The sequence below is a fragment of the Dipodomys merriami genome, unplaced genomic scaffold (assembly GCF_024711535.1).
Source record: "Dipodomys merriami isolate MVZ:Mamm:240054 unplaced genomic scaffold, mDipMer1.0.p SCAF_17, whole genome shotgun sequence".
Classification (NCBI taxonomy): domain Eukaryota; kingdom Metazoa; phylum Chordata; class Mammalia; order Rodentia; family Heteromyidae; genus Dipodomys; species Dipodomys merriami.
This window is the reverse complement of record NW_027203048.1, coordinates 32904187-32918155: the sequence shown is the minus strand read 5'-3', so window position 1 is coordinate 32918155 and position 13969 is coordinate 32904187. Positions and strand designations below refer to the sequence as shown.

Here is a 13969-nt window from a genome sequence, read left to right as displayed (position 1 = left end):
GATCTATGCAGCTGTTTAAATCTCTGTTTCTCTGTTGAGTTTTTACCGAGTTGATCTATCTAGTGGGGAGAGTGGTGTGTTAAAATCCCCAACAATTAATGTCTTTGGATCTATGTGGGATTTGAGGGAAAGTAGTGTTTCTTGGATAAATTTGGGTGCTCCATTGTTTGGTGAGTAGATATTGAGAATTGTAATATCCTCCTGAAGGAGAGATCCCTTAATTAGTATGTAGCGACCTTCTTTATCTCTTCTCATGAATTTTCATTTGAAGTCTATTTTATTTGATATTAGGATTGCAACTCCTGCCTGTTTATGGGGGCCGTTTGCTTGGTAGATTTTGTTCCAGTCTTTAACATTGAAAATGTGTTTGTTTTTTCGGGCAATATGTGACTCCTGAAGGCAGTAGATAGAAGGATCTTGTTTTTTAATCGAACTAGACAGTCAATGTTGCTTAATTGGAGAGTTCAGTCCGTTAATGTTAAGAGATAGGACTGAGAGGTATTTGGGAGTTCCTGCCATGTTATCCACCTTCTTGGGGGCTGTGAAAACTGGTTTCTTCCTATGGTTCTTGGATTCTCAGTTTGGGTGCAGTTTCTTGGCCTTTATTGTGGTCTTGTTGGTTTTTTATGTGTAGGACATCTTTAAGAATCTTTTGTAGGGCTGGTTTGGTGGAGATGTATTGTTTCAATTTTTCTTTGCTATGGAAGGTTTTTATTTGGCCTTCAGTTATGAAGGAGAGTTTAGCTGGGTACAGTATTCTTGGTTGATAGTTGTTTGTTTTTAGGGCATGACATACATCATTCCAGGCTCTTCTTGCTTTGATTGTCTCTGCTGAGAAATCTGAGGTAATTCTAATTGGTTTCCCTTTATAGGTGATTAATCTTTTCTCCTTGACAGCTTTAAAGATCTTTTCTTTGGTATGAATTGATCCTGTGTGGATTATAATGTGACAGTGGGATGTCCTATTCTGTTCTGGTCTATTTGGAGTTCTAAAAACTTCTTGTATTTGAATTGGCCTATCTTTTTGCATGTTTGGGAATTTCTCTGCTAGGATCCTGTTAAACAAATTTCCTAGACCATTAACTTCTGTTTCTAGGTGCTCCTCTACACCCATTATCCTTAGATTAGGCCTTCTGATGGTGTCTTCCAAGCGTTGGATAGATCTCTCATATTTGTTGGACTTGTCTTGGATGGTTGTATGTTCTTTCTCTATAATATCTAGGCTGTCTTCAATCCCTGAGATTCGATCTTCTGCATGGTCTAACCTGCTGCCAAGACTTTTTTGTTATTTCTTTTCCTTCTAGTTGGTCAGCTTTGATGGCTTCAAATTCTTTGATGAAGCTTTGTTTTAGATCTTGTATGAACTTCTTTACTTCCTTAATTTGGTGTTCAGTGTTTATTCTCAAATCACTTAGTTGATTGGTTATGGTTTCCTTGGACTCCCATTCCTTCTGTTGGGTTCCATTCAGCATTACCTTTGTGGTCTCCCTGCCTTCAGCTCTTTGTTAATGGATTCCATGAATGCCTTTAGTGATCTTTGTGTATTCTCTACCTGGTCTCTCAATTCCTGTATTACTCTTTGCTTAGGTTCCTCACATTCATGCCATTCCTGTAGTTCTCTTTGAGTGTTCTCAGCCTGCTCACACCATTCCTGCCTTTCTCTTTGAGTATTCTCAAACTGCTCACGCAAATCTTGTATCAGTTTTTGAGTAGCTTCCTCACGCTCATGATATTCCTCCATAAACCTTTGGATTGACTCCTCTTTCTCCCTCTCATGCTCAGTGTCCTTTCTATGTTTTCAGTCTTTTCATTTACCATGTTTGCCAGCAGCATTTGTAGAGCTATTTGGGAACTCTCCTCTGGATTATTCATTATCTGTTCTGTCCCCTGATTATCATGAGTGGGAGTTGAGATACCCGGACTTGCCATTTTTCTTGTGTTTTTCTGGCTTACTCTGCCCATTTGGGATGAAAATAACACGTTTTGTGCTATCACTATCTTTTTTTTTTAATTTTTATTGTAAAGATACTATACAGAGGGTTACAGTTACATGAGTGAGGTAATGAGTACACTTCCTCTTGAACATTGTTACCCCCTCCATTGTTTTCCCCCTACCATCCCCTCCCTCCCTCCCTTCCCCAAGGTTCTTTTTTTTTTTTGATTGTGATTAAGTGATTACATAATTTCCGGAAATTCACAGTATTGTGGAATAATGATGCTCATTTAAAGTCACAAGTTCATTCTAACTTTCCTGGAGCAAATTGTCTATCACAGTCTGTAATATATAATGGTGCTCACATGTTATATACCATATATGTGATCAGCAGCATGGGGATATTTGGTAGTGGTTCAACCAGATGAGTGGGAGTTCTTTGTTTCTTAAGTCCTATTAGTTTTGTCATATCACCTAACATTTTGGATTTAGCATCCACTTATCAGGGAGACCATGTACTGTTTGTCTCTTCGTTCTTGGCTTACCTCGCTCAACATGGTTCCTTCTAGCTCCATCCATTTCCCTGCAAATGCCATTATTTTGTCATTTCTAATGGCTGCATAATATTCCATTGTGTATAGATACCACAATTTTTGGATCCATTCATCTGTGGTGGGGCATCTAGGTTGTTTCCATATCCTAGCTATTGCGAACAGTGCTGCAATAAACATGGAGGTGCACGTGTCCTTGTATATTGGTAGAACACTATCTTAAGGCAAGCATCAACCAAAGTCTGTATTTGCACAGTCAATAGTCTGCAGATACAACCTAGTTCAACAGATACATCTATTCTACATCTAACAACCATATATTAATGGGCTATGAACCACAAAGAAGAATTTGGTAAATCAGAAATTATTAGGTTTAGGAAAAGATGTGGGTAAAAAATAGGAATAGAGTGATGTGGGAAGGCACAGGGAATGTTAACTAAGTCCTAATCTCAAAGCAGGAAATAGGTTGGATAGGATGAAAGTAGAGAGAGAGAGAAAAAAAGAAGAAAGAGAAAGGGAAAAAAAAAGAAACCAGAAAAAATAGAAAGGTAAAAATTAAAAATATTATACAACCGAAAACAAACTATTCAGAGAAGAATGTGAATATAATGAGAGAAGGGGAGGGATATAAAGGAGATGTGAAAAACTTAAAAATAAAAATACTTTTATATAGGTATACAGAGGTAGTCCTGCTATTAAGGAATTTAAGTCTAAGAGGTTTTGAATTGAGTTATAAATTTGTGGATTAAGTGTGTACACAATGGGAAGGTCTAATAATGGACTACGGGTTTATCTGAGGATGTGCAGAACAACAATTAAGTCACATAAAGAAGAACGAAAGAGAAGTAAAGGTGAAAAGGATAAGAAAGAAAGAAGAAAAGATCAGAAGTTCAGTAGAGCTAAACAAAAAACAAAAAAACAAAAACAAAAACAAAGAAAATAAAGAAAGAGAAATGCCCACACACTTATAACTTGGCCATTATGAAATTGTGAACAATGTCACAATGAACACAGCAATGCAAGTAACTCTTATTGTATGCAGACTTTGATTCTTTGGGGGATATGTGCTGGAATGGTATTATTGTAAGTTTCAAACTGTAGTTTTTGTTTTAGTTTGTTGAGAAAACTTATTTCTATAGTGATTGAACTTATTTACATCTTCCTGTTTCCACCCCCAAAAGTGTGTTTCTTTTTCTCTGCATCATCACCACTTTTTGTTAATCACATATTTTGCTAATGATAGCCATTCTGACTGAGTACAATGGGATCACCACACAGTTCTCATTTCTCTTTCCCTGATGGCTAAAGATGTGGCACATTTTTTCATTCATTTACTAGAAATTTGTACTTTTGAGAGCCTTTTTTCCAGTTCATTTGCCCATTTATTGGTTGGAGTACTTTTCCTTGGTTGCTCATTTTTTTTTTGATATTCTGCCTATTAACACTTGTCAGAAGAACAGATGCAAAGACTTTTTCTCCATTCTGTTTGGTATCTCTTCACTGTGGTAATTGTTTTGTTTGCTGTATAGTGGTGGTTTTTGTTTTGTTAATTGATTCAGTCCCATTTGTGGGTTTGATATTATTTCCTAAATTATTAGAAGCCTACCCAGAATGTCAATACCTATCACTATATCCTGAACTTTTCTCCAGGTATATTCATCAAGTTTCCATTTTTCAGGTCTTACATTAAGATCTTTGATCCATTTTGCATTAATTTTATATAGCATGAGAGATGGAGATCTAGTTTTATTCTTTTGTATGTGGATATCCAATCATCACAGGGCCATTTGTTAAAGAGGAAGTCTTTTATCCAAGTTTCACTTGTCTTTCAAAAATCAAGTCTATATGTGATTTTAGATATTCTATTTTATTCTGTTCTGTTCTGTTCTATTCTATTCTATTCTATGTGTCTGGTTTTAACCAGTACCAAGCTGTTTTGTTAATACAGCTCTTTAGTAAAATTTGGAATCGTTTTTGGAGGAACAGTGTATTACTAGAAGTTTGAACTCAATAACTTGCACTGGCACAGTGTTAATGAGCCACACCTCCAGTCATTTTTCCAGTTTAATTTTAGGATAGAGTCACATTTCCCATTCAAATAAACATCCAAGTCACCATCCACCCACCTACTTTGAGACTTAACTTCCTTAACACCGAGATGACAGGTGCAGACTTCTGTGTCTACCTTCTTAGCCTGGCAATGATCCCAATCTTGCTTCCCATGTACTTTGGGACCACAGGTGAACACCACCTTGCCCAGCTAAGGATTGAGAAGTGGGCTCACAAACTTTTCTGCTTTGGCTGGCTTCAATCCATGACCTTTCCATTCTGAATCTCTTCAATAGCTAGAATTACAGGCATGAGCATGTCAGTTTATTGAGTGTAAATTTGTCATCTTACTGAAATCATTGTATATACTTTTGCAGCCCACCTAAATTCTTTTCCTTGGCACATCCTCTTTGTTCAATTTTGGGCTTTTGGTTCATAGTCATGCCTTCCTTCCAGTGGTGTTTTCATTTTGGGTTTTCTATTCATGCTAGTTCTGAAATGTTTGTATTATCCTACGTTTGGTTTATGATTAGTCTCAACTTGTTGGAGAAACAGAACTGAGCTTGTGAGACATAAGCCTCTTTAAATTGTAAAGAAAACAATGGGACAAACTTGTGGGAAGGATGTATCTGTAGCTAACAATCTGGGTACAAAAGATCTTTCTACCTATGTGTTACAAGTTCTGGGTATTACGTTCTCTTCTCCAACTCAAATCTTCTCACTTTCTATTTTGGCCTGGAAGAAAAAAATCTATATTTTTCTCTGTCTGACTCAGGGAGCACATGGTTATGTGATGGTGCCAGTGTGACTGGTGATGGTCAGTAACTCATGGTCTCATTGTGCATGTTTCAAACTCTCTTTGGTTTGTGGCTGCCATCTTCCTGTATTACTACCCCCCTCCAAAATGTATACTGAATTATGGATTCATTTGTCATCCAGATATGCTTGTTTCTTCTTTCAAGAATTCATAGTTGGTCATTCTTATGGTCTAGTGGGAGTATATATTAAAATATCCTTAAAATCATTTTTGTTTGGAGGCAAGGAGCTATAACTAGTACTCAACCTGATATTATGAAATTTAAGTCTTTATCATCTCAGGGATATGAGAAAATAAAGAACTAAATAGTGGTGGAAATATTGTTTTTCAAAAACATGCTGTTCATGTATGAGACTCAGACTAATGTCCCTCCTTTCTCCATTCACACAGTCTCCATCTATAATTAGACATGACAAGGTTGATAGGCTGGATGATACATATAGAACAGAACATAATAGTATGTGTTTATGTACTTAGAATTTCCTCATTTGGAACTTACAATTTCTTTATATGGTAGTAGATAGGTCCTTCAGCACTGATTTTTTTTTCAACCAGCCAATATGGCTCTTTCTGGTGAACTTGCTATTATTCCTCGGTAAAATAGATGCTATTTCCATTTGGTATGAGAAAAAACAGACTCAGTGAAATTGTTCATACATATAGAACGATTTTACAGTCAAATGCTGACAGAGCTAATGTTTGCCTGTCTAAACACTCTTCAATGCATCTCCTGTCACTAGATTTCAATAGAACTCAAGGTAATGAGTCTCATTTCTCTGAGTTATTATTTATTAATTCCCATTCTCTGCCTCACCCTCAATCTCTTCATGGTCTGGTGGCTGATCCATATGAAATTACTGTTCTTATTTTTCAAAGATGGTCAAATATTGGCAAGTTCATTTGATTCTCCAGAAGCCAATATATGAATTTTCTATAGAAGCATCTTGAGCCTATTGGGAATATATCTTTTCCAGAAATAAATGCCAACATTCTAATGTAGGTAAGTTTACCACTGAAGCAAAGAGATAACAGACATCAAGAAGCTTCCTATAGAGGGCAAATTCTGAGCATGAGTGGAAATCACTAGCCTCACTTTGATCAAGCAAATGGCTATCCAATACAATCTTATCGAGATATCAAGGATATAAAAAGTGCTTCCTGACATCCAAGACACAATTCTTTCATATGTGTCTGAGGTAGTCAGCACATTGTGTCAGGAACCAACACCAGGTTTACCCAGATGGCAGTGGTAGGCATTCATTGAATGTTCATTGAGCTAAGGAACAATCATCCCAATTAGACTGTCAGTGCTTCACTGAATGTAACATCAGATGATCTGAATTTTCTACAATGCCTTAAGCATGTGCTAAAACATGAAAGGCACTCATTAAAAGCTAGATTGTGATTGTCAGTCTATCAGCTTCAGAGCTTAAAAAAACTGTCAAGATATGTAAATTAACCTTTGTCCCATGAAAGATTAATCATAAAGATAAGATCATAAACTTATGCACGTCACCTAAGACAATGGTGCCAGTCATTTTGATCAATGTATCTGTCACTTAAAGTTGAGGCTAATGCTAAATGTAGGAATCTTTATTTCAGAAACTTATTAATGATTTCCAAGGAGAACCAGGATGTGTGTTTTCCTGTTTATGCTTTGGTCATATTGTCTATTACTCAGGTAGTCAATAATGTTTAAATTTCATAATTTTCTTAGTGAATGAAACTTAAGTTTATGTAAATTAAACAGATAAAAGAAGATTGCACAACATAAACTAACTCAAAATATTCTTAAATATCACTAAATAATCATCTTAATTTTTAACTACATGAAGATTGAGAATAGTGTAAATTAAGATATCTCTGAATATAGGAAGTGGTGCTGTGGCTCAAGCGATAGAGCGCTTGCCTTGAGCTGAAGAGCGCAGGGACAGCACCCAAGCCCAGAGTTCAAGTCCCATGAACAACCAAAAAAAAGATGCTAAAAGATATCTCTGAATATTAAGTCACTATTTACAAGAATACTTAAAAGCATACCCTCTTTCTGTTTAAGATACGGGATCATCTCTATCACCATTGACAGCATCACATGAAGGCATGATAATATTTAATGAGAAATAGAAACCTATTCAACAAAGAGAAAAGATCTGAAAGAAAACAAAAAACAAAACCACTTGAGATTAAATAATTTATTACCATTGCTAAGATGAACACGTATACTTAATACTCAGTTTTAGGTGGAACTTTAAAAAAATAGTTTTAATACAGTATCAAAATTTACACAAGTATTTTCTCAAAAGACGTGGGTTCCTCCAATTAGCTTCTTCAGGCTCTGCCGCACACACAAAAAACTTGTTTCAAATGTCTTCAGGGTGGAAGAATGCAACAAATTCAGGATGAAAGCTCTTCTGTGACCAAAGGTGTAAATATAGCAAGCAATTTTCTTTTACACAATAATAATATTTAAAAATATAACATCTTAAAAGAAAGGCTTAAACTCTAACCCAATTGTGATACAGAAAGAGATAATTCTATAGTAAATGAATTCACAAAATTTTTCTGAAAATAGAGGGCTAGTCTTTCATCACAGTTAAACGTTTTCCTTTTAAGTACTACAAAATTCCTTCAGGTTTTGCCACTAATGACCATTAATACATTGTAATGAGCCCATTTAGAAACAACAAAGATCATTTGCCGTGATTTAGAAGATATGCCCCAAATGGGAACAGTTGCATCCCTACTTTTATACCCTTAAACTACAGTAGAAAGGAAGCATTCTGTCAACAGGCCTCTTGCACATTCATCCAGGAAACTATCATTGAATTTAGAGAAACACAAAATATCTATCATAGCATTTCTGATACACACATTCTAATATTATATATCTCTACCAAAAATAAGGAATAAACTAAGCAAAGCTAGCACGCCTCTTTTTCAAATCTCAAGCAATCTGAACAAGAGCTTTAGCCTCAATAATGAAGGGCATGCGTTAGGTTAGATAGCTAGCTGCAGAAGACAAAGCTTTTCCCCCCATAAATGCAGTGCAATATTTTAAAGTTTACATGAAGTTTATTAAACATACAGCATGTCTAAAAACTAAGTTGTAGAAATTGATATCACAGCTCAAAACACTTAGAAAATTATGTTTGCTTGTTTTTCAGTTGAAATTGATATACTGTGTGAGTATGGAGGTTAACATGTCCCCAAGATGTACCTTTTGAGCAATCATCAAGATTAACAAAAAACACCTACTTATTTTGCTCAGCTGAAATAAGTGATACTCTCTGGTGAGCACTTACAAAGTCTTTCTATCCTTCTAGCTGGTAAAACAACTTATGTGGTATATTTAGCACCTTAAAAGTCAAAACAAAATCCTAGAAACCAAATAGTCTCCCACATCCTCATTACGTATGCATCAGGAACGAATATTTCCTTTATTGAAGTGTAAGAGGTAAAAGAGGAAGTTTCCCAACTGTCACTCTCAGGAAGCTGGAAAAATGCCTCTTCCTATTTCCTTACATCATGGTAAAGGTTCCCACTGTTAGATGCCATGAGTCAATTCAATCAAAGCCAGTGAGGCTCTCTGAGATGCTGACAATCATGCAGGTTTCCCAATTGCAATCTTAAATCTGGGGAGTTAAAACCACTTTAGCGCTAATGAAAACATGACTACTAAAACGGTGATTTATTTTTTCAAATCTACACTGTTTGGAATTGCCTGTTATGAACACTGAAGTTAGACACACAAAATATATCAGCGTGATGGGGGACGTTATAGAGGGGAGATATGTGCAATGTACAATCATTCCATGAGTCTATGGAAATATACTCTTTACTTTTCGTTCTTCTTTTATTTTTTCTCTGGCAGTGGTGATCTTATGTCTGAAAGAAGAGTAATCTTCACATTGGCCCTTTGTACTGGTTGCCTGACAAATGTTGCCTAATTCCAGGACACGAACCTGCAGCATCTCCAAGTTTCCTCCACACAACCTTAAAAAGAAAGGAGAAAGAAAAGAAATAAGTATCTTACATGTCTTCTTCCACAAAGAGAATTCTGAGTCTCAAGAGGAATCTATGGAGAAGAGCAGAAATGGATGTAAAGACGAGAGACAGGATAGCCACATAAATGAGTTCAAACACACAGTAAACAGATGACACATCTCTGAAACACCAGAACTGCCTTGCAGATGGGATGACTATACTGTGCTAGCAACAAAGGTCCAAATTCAAGAAGAGCCAATTTACTCTGGTCACCTCAACCTTCAGTGTCTTCCAAGTACTTAGAGAATTCTTTAGCAGCAATTCTCACCCTCAGAAATGGTCATTTTACGACTGGGAAGGTGACTCAGTGGAAGAGCGCTTGCTTTGCATGCATGAGGCCCTGGGTTCGATTCCTCAGCACCACATGAGCAAAAAGAAAAAAAGCCAGAAGTGGCGCTATGGCTCAAGTGGTAGAGCGCTTTCCTTGAGCTGAAGAGCTGAGGGACAGCACCCAGGCCCAGAGTTCAGGCCCCACGACCGGACCCCCCAAAAAAAGAAAACAAAGAAATTGTCATTTTAATGTGCAGAACCCTTGACTAAGGACATCCTGATTCCTGTATCAAAAATCTATACCAAAAGTTATCAAATATCTAATTCATATAGGAAAATGAAAAAGCTTCTTCTCTTACACATTCTGAACTGGAAGTCTTAGGGCTATGAGTAAATTTCCCTGAATATCTCAGCAAAATAGGGATCTCAGTTGTCACACAAGTCCTGATTACTGGAAATGTCCTCAGATTTCCAAAACAAAACCACCCCACTCTAGGGAAAAATAAGAGTAAATTTAGGAATCATTGAAATAAATATAATTACAAACTGTTCACAGTTTTTTTTAGGGATGTTAAGCAAAAGAGAAGATCAAGAGTTATATGAGTATGAACATAGGAAAATCACCAGTAATACTCTGGTACACTAACATTAACTGCAATAAATATCCATGCATGGGTGACACACGGGACTGTCATAAACCTCCTGTAGCAATTCACTATGAAGATTATGTTAAATTGGTAAATCCACAACAAAAAATAGTAGTGTTAACTGTAAAATTAACATGAATCCAGTTTGTTTTCTGTGTATTCTTGAATTTGCTTTTACTGTTCAGAGAAGGGGAAACCCTTCACTAGGGAAACCCAATAACATACATAGTAATGTGCAAAAATATAGGGTTCTGCTTATCTTCATTTGTATGCTAATGGAACTCTATGGTTTCTGTGTTAGCAGACACCGTTACATGGCAGTTATGTCCTGTTGGAATCAAAGGGAAATTGTAATTAGGCTTCTTAATTATTGGGAAAAGAAAATACAGCAAGGGACAGCTCAAGCTATCCAGAAAGAATGTCTCATTTCATAATAAATTCACGGTAGAGGTACAAACAATGAATCAAGACGCCAAAAGATGCTATGAACTTTGCCTTTCTAACTCATTAAGACAATGCACCTCTGCTCAGGATGTCTAGATGTCTTGTTTGGAAGCATGAGGTGGACTGGAAGACCTTACAAGGATCAGAAACATAAGGCATTTGCTGTCACAACCCCAAAGTGCAACTTCTCTTCAATTAGTCAAATGTGGCAAAAAAGTGGTCTTTCTCCAGATATTATGATGTGGTATAAAGAGACTCTTGTAGCAGGCAAGGGTAGTAAAAATCAAGGAATTTACAAGAGATACCCAGGGGAAAAAAAGAAAAAAATCTTAGAGTGTTACTACAAAAATAGCAATTTGTTATCTTTTAGAAGGCAGTGTATTTATTTCTAGAAGAGAGTAACCAACCAAATGCTTACTAACCAACCTGATGAGGACATGGTACCCTGTACAGATGTCAACAACTTATCTCCAGAAAGAATACTGAAAACTGTGATAAAACTTCCATCAGCTTAAATTCTCCCTGAATCTTCTGACTGATATATTTTTCTAACATAGTGAGAAAGATTTATAATTCTGTGATACTATTATAAATTCATGTAGATCCTTCTATAGTAGCCAAGTCTTTAAAATATTCACTAGTTTCCAGGAAGTTATTTATGAAATTGCTTTGTAATTGTTTTTTTTAATTCCCCAATATTTACTATGTGGGTTGGTTTTCTTCCTCACCAAACCTGGTGGTAAAGGTGTTGAACTCAGAACCTTGTATTTTCTTAGGCAGATGCTCTACCACTTGAACCCTTTTTTCTTTCATTATTTTTCCATGGTGTTTCAGTTCAGACTGGCCTGCACTATGACCTTCTTCTTTCAGATTCTATCTAGCTTGGATGACAAGAATACAGAGCCATAGCAATTTTATCATTGGGTGAGATGGGTCTCATGAACTTAGTCCCTAGCTAGTCTTGAATCACTTTCCTTTTCCTGGTTTAGGCATAAGCAAGAAATGTCCACCCACCATGTGTGTTTGTTAGTCTTATAATTTATGATGGTGATACAAATATTTCATTTTTTAGTCTTTACAAATAATATTTTAAATCTGCGTGTTCTGTCTTGATTTTTAAATAATTCCTAAGTATGAGTGCTTAAGAACACTTAATAGGGTTCCATTTGCACATATTCTAGGGATTAAAGACAATGTGTCGAGTTAGAAGAGGTACCCCAGAGAATTGTAAATATAAAGAAGGAAAGTAAGATTTGGCTTTGTGAAAATATCTTATGTAGGGAAAAACAATACCAACACCACATGGTGCCTTTTAAAGCAAGCAAGCAAACAAACAAACCAAAATAAACTCACAACTAATAAAGACCCTGTGCTACAATTTGTTTCTTCTGAGACGAAAGAAATAGAATTTCTATTATCCTGAAATCTTTCATAAGGATGAGATAGAAAGAGGAGAAAGCAAGTACAGAGAACAACTCTGGCATTTCTTTACAGAAATGCAGGCATTGAACACAAAGGAGATAGCTTTATCTATAAGACACATTGGTTTTCATTCTCTAGAAAGTAAAACCGAAGTTCCCAGATTTAACATACTAAAGAAAGTGGCAGGACCTACTCCTTAAAGACAATCTGGGTCTATTCCTGACTTTACTGGTTGTTGCAAATACTTTCACTTCAGATCTAGTTCCTTCAAAAACAAAATGTGAGTGTTGGAATCTTACCCAGAGTTTCAAATCCAAATTACCTTGACATTCAACATGAATGACATTGAACAGGAATGACATTGAGCAGAAATCAGATCCAGTAGCTCTACATACTCCTCCTTGGAGGCCACTGGAAGATGACCTCTGTGGGCCCTTACAGTTCCTATTGCCTGAACTCGACTTCTCATTCCATTGTCAATGGCTGAAAAACAGCCCTTTGTAAGTTGTAAATGGATTTAAGGGCAATATTCAAATTGAAAATCTCAAGCCCAAGTTAAAAAGCTACAGTGGTAAATTATGATGCCTAGAACTAGTGACCATTTTAAAACAGACAACATATATGCAGGAAAGCAAAGTAACTTGGCAAACATTACAAAAGACAAAGCAGCTACAACACAGGCAAGTATGAGGCTAAGATTCTCACCCCAGCACAGACAAAATGCCCACAGGACTTATTATGTAACAAGTTATCTCCACAAGATGAAGAAGAATCTGAGAATACTTGGCCCTAGTAGAACTAGAGCTAAAGGACAGTGTGTGGGGTGGGGTGGGAAGAGTGGGGGAAGGTGGTCTTAGGGCTTGAACTCAGAGCCTAGATGCTGTCTGTGGGCTTTTTGTGCTCAAGACTAGCACTCTACCACTTGAACTATGGCTGTACTTCCAGCTTTTTCTAGTAGCTAACTGGAGATAAGAATCTCATAGATTTTCTTTCTGTGGTTTGAATTGTGATACTTCTGATTTCAGCCTCCTGAGGAGCTAGAATTAGAGGCATGAGCCACTTGGGCCTGGTGATATTTCTAAGCAAATTTGCCATCCTAACAGAGAATAGAAAATATGGATAAAAGCATAATACAAAGTATAATCATGCTTAATTACAACTAAGTCACAAATGTTAAGTCATTTGTGGCACTTAAGAAAAAGTTTCCTCCATAATATTTCATTTGGCTCCTTAAAACATTACATATTATATTCCTGATTAAATGTTATAACATGTGTGTGTTATTTATAAATTAAAATTTATTCAGTGATTAGTAAGAAAATCCAGACAGAAAATCAAGACATTAACAATTACACTGGATAAACATAATAAAATAACATCAGTTTTCTTAATGGTGTTCTCCAACCTCATATTTTTGTATTTTCTCTCTAATGTTTATCTCTGTCTCACCTCACTAATTTCTAAGTTTGTGTCAACAATTGAAAAGTAGACAACACTTTGCATGACATGAAGCACATATATGTATGAGGAGCTAAGCAAATATTACCTAGCAAAGTGGTGATATTTTCCCAAGAATAGTTTCAAATACATCTGAAGAGGTTATCATAGGCTTTTAGAGATTTTTTTTTTAATCTTAAAAATAAGAAGCAGAAATCCATTTTTTTTATCGAATTTAGTACTATGATGGTTTGGATAATAAATTTAATACTTATAAATATTGATAGGTAGTTCTGGAATACAGAATTGGATGATCATTTTTATATAATTTTTATTTGCAGCAGTCTGGGGAAATACT

The 13969-nt window shown here is 36.1% G+C and overlaps 1 protein-coding gene across 8 annotated transcripts in view; it reads right to left on the bottom strand.

The window, feature by feature from the left end:
• Nucleotides 1-7524: 7524 nt before the first annotated feature.
• Ccdc85a (coiled-coil domain containing 85A) overlaps nucleotides 7525-13969 on the bottom strand; it is a 184107-nt gene continuing 177662 nt past the window's right edge. For 7 of the 8 annotated variants that reach the window (XM_070025669.1, XM_070025670.1, XM_070025671.1 and 4 more), the window contains one exon: nucleotides 7525-9340. In XM_070025669.1, coding sequence (XP_069881770.1) covers nucleotides 9251-9340 — 90 coding nt within the window. In that variant the 3' untranslated portion in view covers nucleotides 7525-9250. The remainder of the gene's footprint in view (nucleotides 9341-13969) is intronic. The other variant, XR_011372534.1, reaches the window with a different exon arrangement.